This window comes from Hemitrygon akajei, chromosome 19, assembly GCF_048418815.1.
Source record: "Hemitrygon akajei chromosome 19, sHemAka1.3, whole genome shotgun sequence".
NCBI lineage: Eukaryota > Metazoa > Chordata > Chondrichthyes > Myliobatiformes > Dasyatidae > Hemitrygon > Hemitrygon akajei.
In genome coordinates, this window is record NC_133142.1 from 37,944,245 (window position 1) to 37,966,821 (window position 22,577).

Consider the following 22,577-nt stretch of genomic DNA (forward strand, 5'->3'; position numbering starts at 1 on the left):
CAAAGCAGTGTGTAATTCACATTGTTTTTTAACATGAGATTTATTTAAAAAGTTTGAAATATTACTATATTTGCAAAATCCTCAAATGTCTTGTCTTCTCTCCTCTGCAATCGTTTCTTTCCTCCATACTGAGGCACCCTCTCTTGTGCTGAATAGCACTAAAATCATAACACATGGAACAAATCTGGCAACTGAAAATTGGGTATTCTTGTGATGCAGTGGCAGCAGAATTATGTATTACAGCAGTAGGTAGCCTTGGGGCTCAGGATACATTTGATCAATACAATCAAATCAGGAAATCAATTCTGGTTTAATAAGGAGTCAATTAAGGTATGCCAGCCACAGCCCCAGTTTGCCTAAAAATGCAGTGACAACCTAGTATACCTCCAGCACAGGATAAAAACATGCTGAATTCAAAACAAAGCTGAGCAAGCCTTCAATCAGTGGATCACATCAAAGTTCTGAAATCGTGCCACATCTTGTTTTGATTTCATACATAACAGCACAGCTGGCAGAACTGCTGCCTCACTCCAGGTTCAACTCCGACAGGTTCTGTCTGTTGAGTTTACATGTTCTCTGTGGCTGGATTTCCTCTGTTCTCGTTTCTTCCCACATCCCAAAAATGAGTTGGTAGGTTGGCGGGAAAAGCTAGTGAGGGTGGGTGGATTATGGGGAGAATAAAATGGGTTCATGTGTGATTAGTGTAAATGGTCATCATGAGCAAGCTGGGTTTAAATGACTGCTTCCATGCTATATATTAGATTATGATAGTTGAACAGCTAATGGAAGGAGTAGGTGTCAAGAACATCCCTGTTCTCAGTGTTGACAAGAATGCTAAAGCTAGGGTTATCCGTAAGCCATTGTATTCAGCAGAATTTCCTCCTGAGAAAACCACCATCACAGTGACTGCAATGCAGCAGTTAACTAAACATGGCATCAGAAATCTAAGGTAAAACTCGATGGTTAGTATTGACAAAACTTTAATAGTTAAGAGTAACCAGTGTTTCATGCTATTTCTGTAAAAAAAAAACAAGCAAATTTTCATGGCATTTATACCTTTTGTATGTCTAACAACAATAAACTTTGTCATACCCCCCCACAAAGTAAAATGGCGTCAAGATTTTTTGATACTGTGGCATGAGTCTAGTTACCTACCATTGGCATTCATTGCTGATGATATCATAAACAAGCACCTGGGAGTCCCCAATGCTCCAAAATTTAAATATTATCACAAAATTAATTCTAGCCCTTTGCCCTCTGTTGCTGTTAAGCTGACTGGTAAGTACTCTTTACCCCTACTGTTTTTGTAAATCAGCGGTACAATTCTAATGGCACCATTCCTAGGGACAGGAGGGAATGGCAAATTATACAGCTTCAGCAGTTTCTTCACCTACTTTTGGAAGCATGGGATATATTTCAAATCAGGCTTCTAATTTATTTACTTATTAAAATACAAAATCCTTTAATATTTCCATATTGACTGATTCTCTAATTCCCTACTGTGATAGCAGCATCTTCTCTCTTTAAGAATCTGTCTCTGTACAAGTTAACATTTTGGTCCTTAATGGGACTTGCCATGATTTCATGCACTTATCGAATGCTTTCAGATTTCTTAGTCTTAATTGTCAATATTTTTCAGACCTCTTCAGTTTCCTAATTTCCCTTTAAGTTTGTACTTTTGATACTAATGTTCCCTTCCTCACCATCTTTTTTATATTCACCAGTACCAGCACCAGTAATTTGGAATTCTGCTTGATATTTTGTCCTTGCTCAGTATGATGTGTCTTTGGGACATTGCTTTCACTAATACCAAATGGATTGAAATCTCTTCCTCCTTGACCCCCCCCCCCACCATCCCTTGAAAGTTTTATAGCTTTTCAGTAGTAATATCTGTGATCCTGAAATGGTGAAACAGCATCACAGCCTCAAATTGCAGGTAACAATGCCACTTTCCCCACTTAGCCGCAATTCTGAGATTCATACTCTGTGGAACTTTATTCTAAAACTTGAGTCAATCCCCAATGAAAAGTAACTGGCCACTTAATTAATTGTGCTTTTACCACCACCAAGTGGGTTATATGGCAGAGTGCTATTTCAGTAAAGTGGCAGTTGTACCTGGGAAGAAACTGGGCTGATTCCCTATTAGAAATGTTTTCTTAGATGCAGGAGTCAAAACGTGAATTTCCAAGTGTATTTTTGCAGTGGAAGATGAGAGCGCCCTCCTCTGTCCATAAATGAAACTGCAGTTGACATGTATAGGCAATATAAATTAAAGGTCAGATTGTTTGTTACAGCCTCTATATGTACTTGGACGTGAGGTCTCCTTTCATCAGGTGATGAGTGACAATTCCCATCACTGATCACACTTCTGTAACCATGCCACTGATTGTGCATAAGACAGTAGAATCAGAATGAGGTCATTCGGCCCTTGAGTCTGTTGCGCCATTCATTCATGGTTGATTTATTATTCCCTTACCCCATTTTCCTGCCTTCTCCCTGTAACTTTTGATACCATTACTAATCAATAGCCTGTCGACCTCTGCTAAAAATGTACACAGTAACCTGGCCTCCACAGCCATCTGTGGCAATGAATTCCATGGATTCAACTCTGGCTAAAAAAATACAGTAAGAAGCACTTTTACCAAAGCAGTATGATACTAGCGACTGCTTCTTGGTGTATGTGGATTGTTGGAAGCTAATGTAATTAACTACTGTTGCTATTTCATCTTATTCTGACTTCTCTTGCTACTTCCCATCCTCCTTGGGCGGGAGAGGGAGGGGATCAGATTCTGTCCTTCAGTATAATGTTGATGAAGCTATGTTTCAAGAGTTCTAATGATTTTTTCATTGTGTACAGACATCCACAAAAGTTACTGTGCTTCTGTATCTATATCCTGCCACTAGAGAGCTCTCTATGCTCTCTGTTCTTTCCAACGAGACTGAAATGGGATTCTGTTTTAGCTTCCTTTAAATCAGGGGTTCCCAACCTGGGGTCCACTGACCCCTCAGTTAATGGTAAGACTTCAAAGACCCAAACCAACATTTTAAAATTCTTTGTATTTTGTAAATAACAAAGATAATCAATTATTCCATTAACTGTAATATTTGAAGAGTACAAGCAAGTAAGCTGTTTAGTGATCAAACACGAGGAAATCTGCAGATGCTGGAAATTCAAACAACAACACACACAAAGTGCTGGTAGAACACAGCAGGCCAGGCAACATCGATAGGGAGAAGCGCTGTCAACGTTTCGGGCCGAGACCCTTCGTCAGTTAGTCCTGACGAAGGGTCTCGGCCCGAAACGTCGACAGCGTTTCTCCCTATCGATGCTCCCTGGCCTGCTGTGTTCTACCAGCATTTTGTGTGTGAAGCTGTTTAGTGATGGTGGGTTACTGCTTTTTTTGTTTGTTAATCACTTTGGAGAAACCACTGTACAGGAATCCAGCGAGGGCCACTGAACTGAGGCACTGAAAGAAGTGTTCACCAGTTCCTTGTATTTAAAACATTCCCATCTTTGTGCATGCTAGCATAAGCTGGTGAGTAGGTGGATATAGTGCAAGAATGCTGAGGCAAGAGAGCTTAATAGTGTACTACTGTTTTAAATTCTTTGCTTCTGAAATAATATAGTGTGATGGGTTCTGGATAACATCAAGTTAATTGGCATCTATTTCATTTCATTGCATTTGGCTTTAACCTCAAAGCTTCTTCATGAGTCAGTGTTCTAAAATAAAATGAGGTCCTGATGGCCAGGCTCCTTTAATTCTTTGTGCTAAAACAGGCCATTTCGGTAAATAGGTTCGCAGCGGGGTTTATACTCTGGATCCCTAACCATTCTTCATCAAATTTCTGCAATGTTCCTCCCATCATTTCTCCAAGTGACCATCTAGCTTCCCCTTGTACACACCTGTCTTTTTTATGAGATACACCCTGTAGTTTATAGTCAAACCACATTCTCAGAAAGGAATTATTTCTCCATGTCTATTGGATAAATTCTAAGAAAAAAAAGCTCGCCTTAAATTTCAACTGAAAGGACCTTATTTTAACAGCCTTCATTTTGTGTATTTACCAATGGGGAATTGGCTCTCTGGTTCAGGAATACTTATAATACTGGATGAGTTCAGTTATGCACAAACACAAAGTTAAAATAGTAATGATGGTGCACTTTGAACACAGTTGATGTAGAAGCTATTGTTTATGGAGTGGATATGGTACTTGTTTGCCCTGACTGTCGTACAGAGAGAGCTGATTGAACTAACCACATACCCAGGTGAAGTGTGGGGGCGGGGGGGGGGGGGGGAGAGAAGGGGAGATTGTTGGTGGAAAAGGTGGCTATCATTTCAGATATAATGAAGAGTGCAAGTGACTTAGAAGCTCCTCCCCAAGATGTCTGGATGTTAGTGAAGAAACAAGATTGAGGGGAAGCCTGGTTTCCTTTCAAATGTATTAAGCTAATTGAAGAATGTTAAATGTTTCTGATATACTGAGTTTAAAAATGTATAACATTATATACTCTGCAAATTGGCTGACCTTAGATTCTAGATGGAGTTTAATGTCAGGAGTGATAGATCTGTGACTCAACACATTTTGGATCCAACAGAAGTACCTGAGTGTGGCCACATTTCCTTTAGAGCAACCTTACACGGCGCTGATTGGTCCAAGAAATCGTTACGACATTGACCATTAAAACCCATTCTGCTATTTAGTGAGCTTGTGGTTGATCTGTGACTAAATTTCTTTGGTCAATTTTGTCCTATATCCCCTGCCTATCACAATTAAGAATCTGTCTGATCTGTGCATTGTTTTTAAACTTTTGGCATTGTTCTGTTTTCATTCTGGTGGTGGCATTGTGACTGACTGACTCCACGCAGGTGCTTGATGCTGTATGAGAAATATAGTTAGTAACTTGTGTAATCTGCTCAATTACATTGGTCAGGGTGATCTAAATATACATTTTTCCCCACCTCTCTGGTATTCTTTCACTCTCATGCTGTACTTTCACTTTAAAAAAAAATCTCTATAGAAATATCTGACTATTTGACCTAGAATTAGATGTATTCAAGATTGCATCTTAAGATGTTTTATTTGCAGAGGTAATTGTGCTACTGTAAAATCATTTGTTTAAAGCTACTGCTGATAGCAGTTAACTAATATATTTAGAGATTTAACACCTTTATGATCATATGTCCAAATGATCATTATTATTGAATTTGCTGGCAAATACCCATTGGTATATATGCCATTTCTGTTTTTGCACAATTAACAATTAGTGCCCTACTTAGTCCTGCTTTTAGCCCTATTTATGACATTGTGAATGTATCAGTTATCACAAAAGGTAATGGCTGTGACTGCCTCTTATTCTAATGTTTTGTTTTTCTGTAAATGGTCAGAATACTGAGGCAGTTCACATCGTATTGTTTTTGAACTTAAATTCAATTTACATTGTTTATTTCATCTTGACGCTAAGGTGGTTTACACTGTCTAAAGTAGAACCACTGCCAACGAAATTTTCAATTGGTAGGTGTTAAATGATATCATCGTGGAGGATGAATAAGCTCATGGAACATTGTATCCATCCATTATTCATTGGTTTTGATTGATAGGTACTTTGTTAGGAAATTAGTGTCACAGTAGCATTACAAGTGCACGATCTACAAATATTAGAAAAGTAAGAAAGAATAAAAAATAAAACAAGTTACCTTAAAAATAAGATGTACAAGATTTCCAAGTTCACACTGAGAAGATGGTAGTGCAAGAATTACCATAATATTATACAGTAATGGGTGCACATTCAGTGTCCAGATAAGAAATGATGGTAGTATTGCACAGGGTCTCCATGATAGCAGGGTGTGGTAAACAGACCCTAAACAGAGATTAATGACAGTCTAACAGGAGGGGTCATCACTTCCCTAGTTGTAGGTTGGCTTATTATACCCTAATGGCCAAGGGTGAGAATGATCTTTGGAGCAGCACAATTGTCTTAGTCTTTTTCTAAAGATGCTGCTCTGTTCAGCCAAGGTGGCATGCAGAGGGTGAGAAACATTGTCCAGAATTGCCAGGATTTTCTGCAGGATCCTTTGTTCTACCACAGCCTCCAGTATGTCCAGTTTGACTGCTATAACAGAGCCAGCCTTTCTGATCAGTTCAATGCCCAGCACACCATCGCATAGAAAATTGCACTGGCGACAGCAGACTGGTAGAACATGTGAAGGAGAGGCCTGTATACTCCAAAGGACCTCAGTCTCTTCACAAAGTAGAGGTGACTCTGGCCCTTATACATAGCCTCTGTTGGTGCTCCATTCAAGTAGTTTGTCCTCGTGTACCCCAGGTATTTGTAGATCTCCATCACATCCAGGTCCTCACTGTCATTAGTAACAGGGAGCAGTGCAGTCCATCACTATCTCCTGTGCCTTACTGATGTTCAACTGCAAATGATTCAGCTTGCACCATTTGGCAAAGTCCTCCAGGACCCTGTATTCATCCTCCTGCCTTCTCTTTATGCATCCAGCTATTGCTAAGTCATCAGAGAATTTTTGCAGATGATATAACTTAGTGTTGTACCTGAACCTGAGGTACATGGGGTAAACAGGAAGGGAGCCAATACAGTCCCCCATGGGGCCCCTGTGCTGCTTATAGCCATGTCTGACACACAGCTGCACAAAGAAGTCTGCCATTCAGGTAGTCCATTATCCAGGATACAATGGAAATGCCAACCTGAATTGAATGGAGCTTTTCCCCCAGCACTGAGGGCTATATGCACCATTTTGCTTTGGCCTGGTTTGTCTGAAGTGACATCTTCAGTCATGTGTTACTTTTGTTAGAATGTTTTGTCTTCCAAATGCTGGCATAATGAAGACACAGCAACAGTTTAGTTTTTTATTTCTTGGGCATTTGTCATGAAGGTTCAATTAGCAGGCTGCTGTAATGCTTTGTTTTGAAGTGTGTCACGTTTGTCAGCTACATTAGCTGATATGTTCAGTTGTTTAATCATGCAAATTACTGGAGCATTATATCAGCAATGCTCCATTGACATAACACAATAATTGGTTAAAGGCCGTTGGATGTTTTGAAAATGGGATCTCTGTAAATTCCAAACAAGAAAATCTGCAGATGCTGGAAATCCAAGCAACACAAACAAAATGCTGGAGGAGCTCAGCAGCTGAGGTAGCATCTGTGGAAAAGAGTATAGTCGACGTTTTGGGCCGACTGTACCTTTCTATGGGAAAGGGTATAGTCAGCCTGAAACGTTGACTATGCTCTTGGTCTATAGAAGCTGCGTGGCCTTCTGAATTTCTCCTGCATTTTGTGTATTGCTCTGTATAACTTACTCATTTAACTAATTTGTAACAATTGTTTATTCTGTTATGTGCTGCTGTTTTGAGCAGCAGCACCTTGAGCCACACTGGTTTAAGATGTAGTAGGAGAGGTGTGACAAGTTGCTAGTGTGACTTTTGGTTTCCTTTGAAAATTACAGGAAGGTGTAATGTGTGTGTTTGTAATTGTTGTTTGCATTCCTCCACTGATGGTTGTTTCCAGTGTTTTGGAACATGCATTATTGAATATTATCTAATTTTCGCACATCTCATTGCTGAAACAATTGTTAAATTGTTTACCTACAATTTACTGTTAAGGAAAATGAGCAATTAATTGTTAAACTGCCTGAAGGTCAGATTGGTTTTGTAATTTAGTTTCAGTTGCTGAGGCTTAAACTTAATTGTTTTGTTTCAATTTGGAAATGTATCCTGTATTCTTTGTTTCAGTAAGATTCATTGCAGTACTTTCCAGTTACCATTCATTGCTGAAATAGCAATTTCCTTGTACCATTTTCATCTCTACTCCCTAGGGTCTCCTCTGCATTTGGGGAAAATCAAGTCATTTTGAACATTGGTCTGCAGAACAACCCTGTTCAGCCCAGAACATTGCCCTTGACTTTCTGATTGTCAGTCACTTAGATTTTCTGCTGGTTTCCCTCTCTGAGCCTGTACTTAGCCTTGTGCAATCTTAAATGAAGTTTGATATAAGCTCACGACAAAAACACCTGTCTCTTGACTGGGCATAATGCAGTCTATATTGGGGTTCAACAGCTCGTCCAACTCTATCTTTCACAGACCCAACTATTGTTTCTTAACTTCTCTCCTAACTCTTCCTTTCAGCTCTTGCTTTAATTCTGTGTTTTACTCTAGATATCTCCTCCTTTGCCCTCATTCCACACTTACTCAGAATACAAACTTGTTTCTCAGTTTTCCTAGTACTTGGGAAGAACACTGATCTGAAACATTATCTGATTCTCTTGCCACATTATCAGTTTTCTATCCAGAAGATTGAGTGTAAAATTCATGTTGCTTTTCTCGTTTCCGGAAAAGGGAGATGGTTTTAACGAATTTTTGCTTACTAGCTTTAAGATGCAAAATATTACATGAATGAATTCACTTTAATTTATTTTTTGCCTGCTGCATCGATTTTGAAATAGTTCCTTTCTGCACTTTCTAAAATGTTAAATAGTTTTCTGGATGTGGAGTTTTTAATGATAAGCATTGCTTTGAATGGTTTTGATCAGTTGTCATTCCTTTGGAACTTTGTCATTCAAGTTGAATGAATGAGATGATAAGTGAGGTAAATGGGGTGTGTCTTTGACAGAGAAAATATACTGTAAGAGCAGATTATTGTATAAGTGTGCACCTCTGCCAGTTGTTTACAAGTATTTTCCCCTTAACCATAAGGTTTCAAATAGCTGCATATACTAAGCAATCAGTATTTTCCTGGCCTTGGCACATTGGTAGCTATTTCCTTCAGGCTTTGTGAAAGCAGAGGGAAAACATCAGTACAACTGTGCAATAATAAGCCCACCCTTCAATCTTAACCTCTTTACTTGACACTTTGAAGGACAGCATGAAGAGAATTCCTGCTTTTAAGCAGGGCTTTGTTTTGATTTCTTAACCAAAGATGGTACTTAGAGCAGCTGAACATAGCACAAGAATGTGCTAGATTCTTGTCTCTGAAAATGGTTCTAAAACACACAGCCTTCTGTAAGAGGAGAATGACTGTTCTGTAAGTATATATGTATTTTTTAAAGCACGAGTATAGTGATTGGAAGCCATTCCCTAATGACAGTACTCCAGTGTATTGCATTGAATTGCCAATGATTTACATGTTCTGGTCCTGAACTGATGTACAAGGCCATAACCTTAATTCTCTGGAGGAAGTGTACTGCCATAAACACTGATAATATATAATGGGTTGATTAAAGTAATTGAGTAACAGGTTTTTAAAATAATTATACCAATCTGTCAAAACAGGCACTTTATTGCACAGAGCTGTCTTAATTCTACTCACAGGGCCAGCTTGCATCATAGTGGTCTCAGGTTCCTAGTTTGGCAGAATAGCATGTAAGAAAGGCAGATTTGCTTAAGAAATTGATGTCTAGGTTAATAAGTAAATGAACATCTGTTTTGTTGGTCTCATTCGGATCTCCAACTTTGCCCTTAATCCAATAACAATTCGTCTCAATGGATATTCTGGTTAATAGATGACGTACTTGTTTATGCTTACAGTATTCCCTTCACAATCCAGCGTCTATGTGAGCTGCTTACTGATCCTAAGAAGAATTACACTGGGACAGACAAATTTCTCAGAGGAATTGAAAAGGTAACCAAGAATCTAGAAACTGACTAACTTTGATACTAGCTACATAATCCACAGGCAGCTGATTTTTAATTATACCACAAAGTCCTCAGTTGTCAAAAGATTGAGGATGAGTGCAATATTTTCCACAGCTCTGGGTAGGTTAGGTCATGTTGGGTCGAGTAATTTAACTCCTGGTCTCCCTCTTCTGAAGCTTGACACATTCCAGAACAGAGTGCCCTCCAGCATCGGTGCAGAGTGGCTACAGCCAGTGCCATCAACAGGACTCCAGTTACTTTGGCTGCTCTGTTATCCCTCATATATCCAATGACTAGGGTTTTGAGTTTATGGAGACAGCACCACCAAAAGTTCCTCTCTCAAGCTGTAACCAATCTCAATTGTTGCTAATTTGCCATTTCCAACAGAATTGTTGGAGTATCTGCATCACAGCTATAATGGTTCAAGAAGCTGGCTTGCTTTCTCAATTGCCACTGGCTCCCAGGCTATGAAAAATTCTAAAATATTTCATCCACCACATGGTTCTGAAAACCAAAATCTAAAGTTCGTCATATACATCTGCTAATTGATCAGGGTTCAACGCTACCATTTTGTAAGCAAAAGTAGTTTATGACACATTTTTCACTTATGTTTGTAAAAAAAAATTCAAATGTTGATGTATGGATGTATGTAAGTTGAATGATTTATCATTTAATATAAACAGTACATTTCAAAAGAATGTACATGTTTTTGGGGAAAAAACAGCTTTATGCAGGGGTTTTTACAGCCCCAAATTGAGTTGCAGTCAAGGCAGTTTTGGAGCATAATTATTATTTTAATGAATGAATCCCAGCTTGCTTGTGCACATGTAATCTGTTTCCTGTTTATTGGAAGGATGGCCTATTGCCAAAAGGTTAAGGAAGCATCCAAGTAGAAAAAAAATGAATACAAGATAGTAATTGCTTTTTGTTTAAATAAAAGTTGCTTCGTGCTAGAAAATAGGCTTTGTACGTATACAGTGGCATGCAAAAGTTTGGGCACCCCTGGTCAAAATTTCTGTTACTGTGAATAGTTAAGTGAGTAGAAGATGAACTGATCTCCAAAAATCATAAAGTTGAAGATAAAACATTCTTTTCAACATTTTAAGCAAGATTAGTGTATTATTTTTGTTTTGTACAATTTTAGAGTGAGAAAAAGGAAAGGAGCACCATACAAAAGTTTGGGCACCCCAAGAGATTTGAGCTCTCATAACTTTTACCAAGGTCTCAGACCTTAATTAGCTTGTTAGGGCTATGGCTTGTTCACAGTCATAGTTAGAAAAGCCCAGGTGATGCAAATTTCAAAGCTTTATAAATACCCTGACCCAAACCTTGTCCCAACAATCAGCAGCCATGGGCTCCTCTAAGCAGCTGCCTAGTACTCTGACAATTAAAATAAATGATGCCCACAAAGCAGGAGAAGGCTATAAGAAGATAGCAAAATGTTTTCAGGTAGACGTTTCCTCAGTTTGTAATGTAATTAAGAAATGACAGTTAATAGGAACGGTGAAGGTCAGGTTGAGGTCTGGAAGACCAAGGAAACTTTCCAAGAGAACTGCTCGTAGGATTGCTAGAAAGGCAAATCAAAGCCCCCGTTTGACTGCAAAAAACCTTCAGGATGATTTAGCAGATTCTGGAGTGGTGGTGCACTGTTCTACTGTGCAGTGACACCTGCACAAATATGACCTTCATGGAAGAGTCATCAGAAGAAAACCTTTCCTGCATCCTCACTACAAAATTCAGCGTCAGAAGTTTGCAAAGGAACATCTAAACAAGCCTGATGCATTTGGAAACAAGTCCTGTGGACTGATGAAGTTAAAAAGAACTTTTTGGCCGCAATGAGCAAATGTATGTTTGGAGAAAAAAGGGTGCGGAATTTCATGAAAAGAACACCTCTGCAACTGTTAAGCATGGGGGTGGATCAATCATGCTTTGGGCTTGTGTTGCAGCCAGTGACATGGGGAACATTTCACTGGTAGAGGGAAGAATGAATTCAATTAAATATCAGCAAATTCTGGAAGCAAACATCACACCATCTGTAAAAAAAAAGCTGAAGGTGAAAAGAGGATGGCTTCTACATAACAGGATAATAATCCTAAACACACCTCAAAATCCACAATGGACTACCTCAAGAGGCACAAGCTGAAGGTTTTGTCATGGCCCTCACTGTCCCCCGACTTAAACATCATCAAAAATCTGTGGATAGACCTCAAAAGAGCAGTGCATACAAGACAGCCCAAGAATCTCACAGAACTAGAAGCCTTTTGTAAGGAAGAATGGGCGAAAGTCCCCCGAACAAGAATTGAAAGACTCTTAGCTGGCTACAGAAAGCATTTACAAGCTGTGATACTTGCCAAAGGGGGTGTTACTAAGTCCTGACCATGCAGGGTTCCCAAACTTTTGCTTCGGGCCTTTTTCCTTTTTTGTTATTTTGAAACTGTAAAAGATGGAAATAAAGTAATTTTGCTTAAAATATTAAAGAAATGTGTTATCTTTAACTTTATGCCTTTTGGAAATCAGGTCATCTTTTACTCACTTAGCTATTCACAGTGATAGAAATTTTGACTGGGATGCCCAAACTTTTGCATGCCGCTGTATTTAGGAATTCAAAAACAGAAATGGGTCATTCATGAAGTCAAGCTGTCCTAGCTCTGCTATGTGGTTGGAACATGACTCATCAGCACCTCAGCACCTGTTTGCTTACTTTTAGCAATCAAAATTACGCTACTTTCAACTGATCCCATTTCCAAAGGTTTTGGCATATTGACTTGGGAGTTTTCTGAATATTGTTCGTGACCTATGAGGTTATACCCCAATTTAGGATTTCTACTCACCGATTCATTTTCTTTCTTTGCTCTATGCTTTGATTTTCAAATTTCATGGACTTCAAGGCTCCTTTGTTCTGAGCTCTCTTACTCTTGAAGTCCTGATATCAGGAAATTAAAGTCTTAAGTACCCTCACCAAAGCCATTGTATCTTTGCCTGTGTGTGTGAAATCTAATTCTGTTAATATTGTAACTATTGTAATATTGAAGAATTACTTCCTTTTGATTTTGAATTTATACCTGTGTAGTAGCTTTAATTGTGTATACAGGGATCCAAACCTCTTCCCTCTATTGCTTTCAATCCATCTTTCTCAGATTCTGTGTGGGTGGCATCACATGTACCAGATTGAACTCCATCTGTTGCAATTATGCTGATACATTTGGTTTGAAATGTTTGCGGTGAATGTACCACATAATATTAGCAAGATTTTAAGTGCAGAAAGTTGTCCTTAATCTCTCACACTTTTAATTTGTAAATTACAGAACGTTATGGTTGTCAGCTGTGTGTATCCTTCAACAGAGTAAGTAAATTAAAAAACATTATACTGTTCAATGATTTTATTCCAAGAATTGCTTAATGCGATAAAGATTTGAATTCTCCCTGACTTTCTTAGGAAGTACAACTTTGGCTCAAATAGTTTGAATCGAGTGAATGGCATCATGCTGTCAGGAAGCCATACTGCTTATACAGATAGGTGAGCCACAGTCTTTATTTTGTGAAACTTATTTATGTATGACTGTCTTTTACAATGATAAAAGCAAATATGAATATAGGGCCTCCCCAGTGTACAAACACAAACTTGTGTACATAGGAACAAGCCTTTGGGAGACCAGCGGTATGGGTTTGTCGTTGACTGTGGGTCTGCAGGCATCTTCTGCCACCTGGGAATTTAGTTCATGGCTGTATTTCTGACTTTGAACTGTGTGGTTCCAAACAGTTCATGGGAATGGAATCCTGCCATAACCTGGTGAGGAATTTATCTTAAAGTGCAGGGTGGATGAGATTTCACAGCAGTCACTGTAGAATTACAGGTGTTGATTAGATTTGTGTACAATTGCTGGCTTCAGTACATTCAAATGCTTGTTTGCATTAGAAGCAGAGTAGCACGGTAATATAGCAGTTTTCGGTAATGCTATTACAGCTCCAGTGTCATGGGTTCAATTCCTGCCGCTGACTTTGTACATTCTCCCCCTGACAGTGTGGGCTTTCTTTGTGTGTTAGTTTCCTCCCACACTCCAAAGATGTATGCATTGGTAGGTTAATTGGTCGCATGAGTGTAGTAATTGGGCAGCTTCGTTTATTAGATAAATAAAAAAATATTAAATCAAAAATAAAACATTAACATCAAACAAGGCCTTGAATAAAGATCTTAATTCTTGGTTCCAGTGATGACTCTCCAAGTTCTAAGAAATAAATTTCCTATTGCTTTGAGGCCTGAAAATAAACTGAGCATGTTAACCACTGTCCCGACCCAAAAAATTCAGTGGACTTTAATTTTCTTTTAACAGCTAGATTGGCTTTAAACCAAAGGACATCATTTGTTTGAAATTGTGAATAACTTCAGTTAAAAGGAATCAAAATATGGAGCCCTCTGGTGGTAACATAGCTATGAGATTATATATAGCTCTGAGCTATGAGGCATAGCTATATGATGTATTGAGGCAGTGCACATAGTAGATTGCCATAAATGTGTTAATTTTGTCCATTACTGACTGCAAACATTAGCTTTATGGGAAAATGTGCTTAGAGGCATTATCAAAATGAAATTAAATTTAGTACATATGTTTAACTTTTGATTCCTGTTCAGAAATAATTTTGACTGATTGAATCCTTGCAGTTGTTTGTGCTTACTGAAGTACTTATCTTGCTTTCAGATCTAATATCAATGGTCCTGGCACCCCAAGACCCCTGGGCCGATCAAAAGTTTCATTATCAAGTTCTTTAACAACAAACGGTTTGCTGAACAGTTCTGACAGGGAATTAAATGTGCAACAAACGGAAGACAAATCTCATAGGTATATTTTCTAAGTTAATAGATTTGTTAATATTTGTTTCAAAAAAAAACCAAGGGAACTGTCATTTTCAAAGTATATATCATGCTCACCAACATAAATTTTTGCTGTAAACAGAAGTTGGTTTCGTTATCGAGCATTATAACACAGTAATCATTCCTTAGATACTTTATCATGTAATCGAGCAACACATCTGGTCAAAAGCTTGATGAAAGCAGGTTTTGAGCATAATCTTAAGGAGGGGTGAGAGGAAGAAATTGCTGTTTTGGGCATCTGTGAATTGGGGTGGCCTGCAGATATTGAACACTGAACTGAACTCAATATGGACTTTGGTTTCGTGTTTTTAAAAATATATTCTGTGCTTTAGCTCATTCTTGTTGCTGCTTGCGGGGGGTGGGGGGAGTGTTGTAGATGTTCTTGTTGCCGCTTACATGATTTTTTTTTGTGTGGGGGTGGGGGGTTTGATGTTTTTCTTTGAACCGGTTCCATGGTTTTCTTTGCTTCATAGTTGTCTGTAGAGAGGATGAATCTCAGGGTTGAATACTGCATACATTGACAATATATGTACTTTGAATCCTTTGAATATGTTTTTATATTTGAACAGTGATTCCCCCACATCCCATGGAGAAGACATGCAGAGTAGCTGTTCAAAAAATAAACACTTGGAGGATACAATGGAAGCTGAGGCTCCTGAAGTGAAACGACTGAAATTTGACAAGGAAAATGAGGGAGATGAGTCCATACATTCTGAGGGTTCTTCAGAAATGCCCGAAGAAAGTGAGAAAACGAGAAAACAGGAAGAAGCCAAAGATGCCAGTGAATGGACTGATCCAGCTAATGTAGATAAAAATGGTACTGTATACCTCAAATATTACATAAACTGGTCAGCAGAAACACCCTTTTAAAAAAGCACATTCTGCAATGTTATTAAAATAAACTGTTAATTGAGTCTGGTGTTATTCCCGTCTTTACATGCTAACTGCAATACGCAAAACTAGGATCATTTCTTAAATGCATATTGAACTTTTGGAATAAATCTTGCTGCACAATAATGTTTGAATCAAATCAGCTGTATTATGCTGAAGAATTGTTTTTACAACTTTGCATCTTGGATGTCTATACTAAACCTATGTCTGTATGCTTTAGCAAGACCTTTGGCAACACCCTTTACGACAGGCTAGTCTGTAAGGTTAGATCTCATGGGATCGGGGGAGGGTTGTGGATGTGGATTGAAAGTGGAGGGTGATGATCAAGGGTTCTTTCTGGGACTGGAAGCCTGTGTGTAGTAGTGTGCCACAGAGGTCAGCGCTGAGATTTTATTTTAATTTATATAAAATCTGCATGTAAATGTACAAGGCATGGTTAATAATTTTATGGATATTACTAAATGAGTGTTGGTGGGCTTGGTATAGAAGATAATGAAAAATTAGAAGGTATTTTGATGAGCTAAGGATGTGGGCTGAGGATTGGCAAATGACTTTCAATCCAGATAAATGTGAGGTGTTGCATTTTGGGAGATCAATTCATAGTAGGGCCTGGGGAATGTTGTGAAACTGAGGGATCTAGGAGTGTAAGTACTTAGTTTGCTGAAACTGATATGGCAGATGGTGAAGGGAGGCATTTGGAACGATGGCTTTGAATCAGGACATTGAGCATAGGATTTAAGAAGTGTTGCAGTTATACAAGACATTTTTGAGTATTGTGTACAGTTTTCATCAGCCTCTTAAAGCTGTCATTAATTGAAACGCGGAAAAGATTTACTGGGATTTTGCCTAGTCTTGTGGGCTTGAGTTCCAAGGGAAGGTTACATAGACTAGGACTTTATTCTCTGCGATGTAGGAGGTTGTGTAGATGGCCTGATATTTCACACGATCATGAGGAGCTAATATCCAAGGTGAAAGAATGTTACATTTTTTCTCAGGAAAGGATATTTAAAAACAAGAGAACATAGGTTTCAGAAAAGAAGCAAAACATTTAAAAGGGCCATCTGGAGCAACTTGTTCATGCAAAGGGTGGTGCCTATTTGGACTGAGCTGCCAGAAATAGTGGTTGAGGTGGACATTTTAGCAACATTTAAAAGCCATCTGGATGAGCTCGGAGATGTATGGAGGGCTGTGAGCCAAATATAGTTGGATAGCTCGCTGGCCAACACAGTCACCAGCACCATCAAGCCTGAACATTTCTCCCCACTGAATTGCTCATTAATCTTATTGGGAGAGGATAAAATGGATTTCTTCTGTCCTCTGTATTCTTGTGATTTCCTGTATTTTTTTCAGCATTTTTACATGTGCTTTTACAGTGCTACTTAAAGTATGACTATATTCTTTCCATCATCCGTTGAGCTTAGGAATGTTTTTCTGAGATCAGTATATTATCAATTGAGCAATATTATCTATAAATGCATTCACTGCGCATAGCACTAGTGAAGTGACTTCTGACAATATTTTGTATACCTACAGAACCTTCAAGTGCAAAAGCGAAAGCCTTGCTTGAATCTGATCAAGAGAAAGTTGATGGTTCATTTAAAAATATCAAGACTTCAGATGAAAATCAAATGGACCAATCAGACCTAACCAAGACATTAACTTACAAAGGAAGTGAAATCAGTGAAAATACTGACACTGTTAGTAACAGTGTGGACTGCAGCACTGCAGGAAAACCAGATACTCCACCGGAAACTCCAGAAATGCCTTCTGAGAGCCCAATGGAGAACAGTGCGGATGTTACAGAAGAACCAATGGAACAGGACTAAGAATAGAGATTATCTGTGCTGTATTTTCCATGAGGTGTTGATTTTACACTGTATAAATTTTATGTAATAAAGTGGACCTTTGTTTTGCAGACGAGGAGGGATAAACCTTGGCTGATCCCAGGAAGAGCTGTGCTAGATGAGAACTGTGAAACCAGCTCCTTTATATCTCATCTACTGCTCCCATCATTTTTTGTTTTGTTTGGTCAAATCAATGGGTTAAGAATAGATTTTTATTTAGAGAAAGTTCTTAACTGGAAAGTAGAAGTATAAATTGTCAATTTGTTTTGCAGTTAATTGGACTAGGCCATTTACCATAATTTTTGTTAGTTTTTTTAAACTTTCAAAATTTAATTACATAGTCATTGTTTCAACTTTTAATACATATTCTTAAAACACTGCTGAAACCGAAGGTTACAACACATTCCAGGAAAAACTCTAAATTATACATCATTTTACTTCTGATCCTGCATTGATGGGATTGATTAATCAAAAAGGGAGTATGTGGTTCACATAAATGTGAAACAAAAGCTTCAGAGTTGTTTCAAGATCATTTTGTTTTGGTTGCAAAATAAATGCTTTTTTATTCACTGTTCAAGCTGCAAAAGGTGGGAAGTAGTTGCTCAGTTTATGCTCAGTGGTTAGAACATTGTGAATATTTGACTACGATCATTTCAGTTAAAATACTTGTAGCATGCAGGCAGCAATGTTACACTTATACCACTGACTGCATTGAAGAGCTACAGCAATTAACCTGTTAATTTGGTATTGTGCCAGATCTTGTATACTGGTAATACAATTTTAGGAGGTGCATTGAACCACCATGATTTGTACAAAATTTTGAAGTGAAAGATATTTTTGAACATGCTACTACATATTGACAGCCAGTGATTGTACCTCTTTGGAGATGAGAACTCAAAGCACAAACGATAACCTGTACTTGTGATGTTTTCTGATTTCCAGCTTGTATATTCAAAATCCTTCAACTAACTTTCACAATTACTGGCTGTCAAGTTTGTACTTGTTTCTGGCAACTGTACTTTTTGATATTTAGAATTTTTAAATTTCTGTAAGTAGATTTTGTAGATTGTAATTGTTCACTGCCTTTGTGACACGTTATATAATTGTATAATTTGTGTGTAAACTGAATGCTATGGCTTTCAATACAGTATTCATATAAAGCAATAAATGTTATATCTGGACACAATCTGGAGATACACTCCAGTTCCCGTTGATAAAATTTGCACAGGTTTACCAGAGACCATAATGACTGCACGTAACTGGCAATCGACAAGATTGGCAGTTTTGTCTTTTCCTGTGAATGTAGTATTTTGCACTTGTTAAAGTGAATATTCTAAAGATATAGTTTTGTGGGATCTTAAATTAATTTTCTTATGAGAGAATTAACAGTCTTCATCCTAAGTGGTATGTAAAATTTTACAGGATGCATAAGCGCTGTAACATTGTTTCTCTTCAGTGCTGTGGTTGCAAAGGATATGCATCTTAAGTTGCTAATTAAACAATAGTTTCACAAGTTTTTTACCAATCTGATCAGCAAAAATGTTTTTGAATTTTAATCTTGATCTTAGTATCACTGGGAGAGCTTTAAAAGTACAGAAAAACAGGTTGATTTTTGTGCACATTTCTGCCTTGGTGAAGGACTAGGGTACTTTTTTAACACACCAGCCTAACCATAACTTGGGTTGTCTTAGTAACACTTGAGCTGACCAACTTCTCAATAAGTTGAATAAAAAAGAAAATGGGGTTAATGAGTTTGTCAAATTTGCAAGCTAAGAACTCATAATTGTATGGATAGAAATTAAGTTTAGATTTGACCTTTTCCTCTCACCCATTTCATTTCATCTTGTTATTGTAGAACATACTCAACACCTAGAAATAGTAATATTGATTAGTAATATTTGAGAAGATTCTAGAATATACCATTTAAACTATAATGGTAATGCAATTTTAATTAAGTTTTATTTCACGTGGTAATGCAGTCATGCTTTTCACAGAAATCCATTGCCACCTCTCATCTGTCTAGTTTTTCTTTCATAGTTCCAGTGAATTATCCCTTTTAAAACTATGAAGTGTTTGCTTTCAGCAGTGCATCTGATCCAGTTTAAACAGCTCAGGGGTGTCTTGCATTTATTCTTTGCTTTATCCACAAACTTGACATCCACTGTTGCTGAACAGTCAAAACTCTGGTTACCAGTTAACTTTGATATTTTAATCATAAGGCCATAAGACAGGAGCAGAATTATCGAGCCTATCAAGTCTACTCCGCCATTCCTTCATGGTTGATTTATTACCCCTCTCAACCCCATTCTCCTGCCTTCTCTCCAAAACCTTTGATAGCCTAACTAAACAAGAACCTATCAACCTATACTTAAAATATGCTCAGTGAGCTGGCCTCTACAGCTGTCTGTGCAATGAATTCCACAGATTCACCACCTTCTAGCTAAGGAAATTTCTTCAGAGGCTGCCTTCTGGTCTCGACTCATCCACTATGAGAAACCATCGTCTCCATATCCACTTTGTCTAGGTCTTTCAATATTCCATAGATTTCAATGCAATTTTCCCCCTACCCCCCCCCCCCCCACCCCATTCTTCTAAACTTAAGTGAGTATGGGCCCAGGCCCATCAAACCCTCCCTTTATGTTGATCTTCCATTCCTGGAATCATTGTCCTGAACGTCCTTTGTACCCTCTCCAATGTCAGCACGTAATTTCTTAATAAGAGAGCTAAAACTGCTCTCAATACTCCAAATACAGCCTGACCAATGCCTTTTGAATCCTCATCATTATATCCTTGCTCTTATAGTCCCTGAAATGAATGCTAACATACCACTTCCCTTTTTTTTAAAAACCACCAACTCAACCTGTAATTTAACCTTCAGGGAATCCTGCACAATGTCTCCCAAGTCTTACCTTTGTAATTTCTTCCCATTCAAAAAATAGTCGGTACCTTTATTCCTACCAATGTGCATGACCATATACTGTATACCATCTTCTAACTTTGCCCATTCTCCTAACCTAGGTCCTTCTGCAGACTCCCTGCTTCCTCAGCACTGCTGGCTCTTCCACCTATCTTTGTACTGTCTTTAATCTTGGCCGCAAAGCCATTAATTCCATCATCCAAATTGTTGACATATAACATGAAAAGAAGTGATCCCCATCCCGACCCCTGTGGAACACCACTTTTCACTGGCATCCAACCAGAATAGGGTCCTTTATTACATTTCTTTGTTTCTTGCCAATCTTCTATCCATGCTGGTATCTTTCCTGTAATGCCATAGGCTCTTATCTAGTTAAGCAGCCTTGTGTGTGGCACCTTTTCAAACTCTTCTGAAAATCCAAATAAACAACATCCACTGACTCTCCTTTGTCTATCCTGCTTGTTATTCTCTCAAAGATATTCTCTTAAAGAAACTATACTGACTTTGGCCTACTTTTATACATGCACCTCCCAGTACCCTGAAACCTCATACTTAATAATGTACTCCAATATCTTCCCAACCACTGAAGTCAAACTAACTGGCTGAAAGTGTACTTACTTCTGTCTGTCTCCCTTCAGAAAGAGTGGAGTGACATTTGCAATTTTCCAGTCCTCTTGAACCATTCCAAAATCTAGTCATTCTTGAAAGATCGTTAATGTTTGCACATTCTCCTCACCTACCACTTTCAGAAACCTGGGGTGTAGTCCATCTAGTCCAGGTGACTTATCTACCTTTCAGCTTCCCAAACACCACCCGCTTAGTAATATTAACTGCACTCACTTTTGTCCCTGACACTTGAATTTCAGGTATACAATTAGTAACTTACACAGTGAAGAATCGTGCAAAATAGTTGAGATCTGCCAGTTATCTGTCCCCTCATTACATCCTCTCCAGTGTCACTTCCAGTGGTCCAATAACCAGTCTCACTTCTCTTTCACTCTTTAGTTATCTGAAAAGACTCTTAGTTATTTGATATTTTTGACTAGCTTGCCTTCTGATTTCAGCTTTTCTTTCTTGTGGCTTTTTTTTCAGTTCCTTTTTTTTTAAAAGCTTCCCAATCTTCTAACCTCCCACTGCTTTGCTATATTATATGTCCTCTTTTGATTTTGTGCTGCCTTTGACTTCCTTTGTCAGCCATAGTTGCCTCAACCTCCCTTTACAATACTTCCTGCACCTTCTGAGTTTCCCTCCAGAAACTCCAGCCATTCCTGATCTGTCATCCCTGCTAGTTTCCTTTTCCAATCAGCTTTGTCCAGCTCCCCCCTCATATCTCTGATATTCCCTTTACTCCATTGTTATACTGATACATCTGACTAGTTTCTCTCAAATCGCTGGGCAAATTCTATCCTATTATCACCACTTAAGGATTCCTTTATCTGGTTTATTGCTCAACACCCATTACAGACTTGCCTTTCTCCTAGTAGGCTCAACCGCAAGCTGCCTTAGTAAACCATCTTGTAGGCATTCTACGAATTTCCTATTTTGGGATGAAGCACCACCCTGATTTTCCCAGTCTACCTGTGTATTGAAATACCCCAATACTATGATAACATTGCCCTTGTATGCCTTTAAAAAATTTTTTTTCCACGTTTTTAAGCTATTGCAAGGGATGGACTTTATTAACATAAGTTAATGCCATAGAAAGTTGAGGTGAGCTGTTGCCCTGAACCACCTCAGGTTTATCACAGTGCCTTTAGTGGTGGAGTTCTAGGTTTTCATCCAGCAATAATGGACACAATAGATCCAAGTCAGTGTGGTATAAGACTTGGAGGGCGAATTTTCCTCTGCTCTCCTTGTCTTTCAAGGTAGCAGATTTGGGAAGTGTGACATAAGCCTGTCAAAGTTGCTGTACTGCATCTTATGGCTGGAATATCGTGGTGCACAAATGTAGGGTGTGCATGTTCACTGCAATGGATGGAGTACTGGTATTGTAAGAATAAATTTTTCATGGCTTGCCTCAAATGCAGTCAAATTTATTAATTTGAGTTTTCCAGGTTATTGCCTATTTTTGTTTACAGTTGATTCGGAAAATAACCATCTTTAAATCTGAGAAGTGACCTGATCTGATCATCTAAATTTAACTTTCAGTGTACTTGAAATTGGGGATTGAGTTTTATTAACTGGAACAAAAATGTTGATGTTTTAATGGCTAGCACAGTGACATTCTTCCCTCATTTTTGTGTGTAATCACTGGTGTGGGTCCATTTGTAAATAGCTGAAGTTTACCCAGATTCCTCATTGCCACATGAATGCATTTTACATATGTGAACATGTTTGCCGTGATCATCTTCATATACTGAAATGTTAGCCAGTCAAGCAAATACCTCAGCAAAGTACTT

At 38.4% G+C, this 22,577-nt stretch overlaps 1 protein-coding gene across 4 annotated transcripts in view; it reads left to right on the forward strand.

Moving 5' to 3' along the window:
• The window catches only part of LOC140741885 (serine/threonine-protein phosphatase 4 regulatory subunit 2-like), a 53,217-nt gene extending 34,431 nt beyond the window's left edge, over window positions 1-18,786 (forward strand). For all 4 annotated transcript variants that reach the window (XM_073072397.1, XM_073072400.1, XM_073072396.1 and 1 more), the window contains 6 exons: window positions 9,549-9,642; window positions 12,962-12,999; window positions 13,093-13,173; window positions 14,354-14,494; window positions 15,096-15,343; window positions 16,951-18,786. In XM_073072397.1, coding sequence (XP_072928498.1) covers window positions 9,549-9,642; window positions 12,962-12,999; window positions 13,093-13,173; window positions 14,354-14,494; window positions 15,096-15,343; window positions 16,951-17,243 — 895 coding nt within the window. In that variant the 3' untranslated portion in view covers window positions 17,244-18,786. The remainder of the gene's footprint in view (window positions 1-9,548; window positions 9,643-12,961; window positions 13,000-13,092; window positions 13,174-14,353; window positions 14,495-15,095; window positions 15,344-16,950) is intronic.
• Window positions 18,787-22,577: the final 3,791 nt, after the last annotated feature.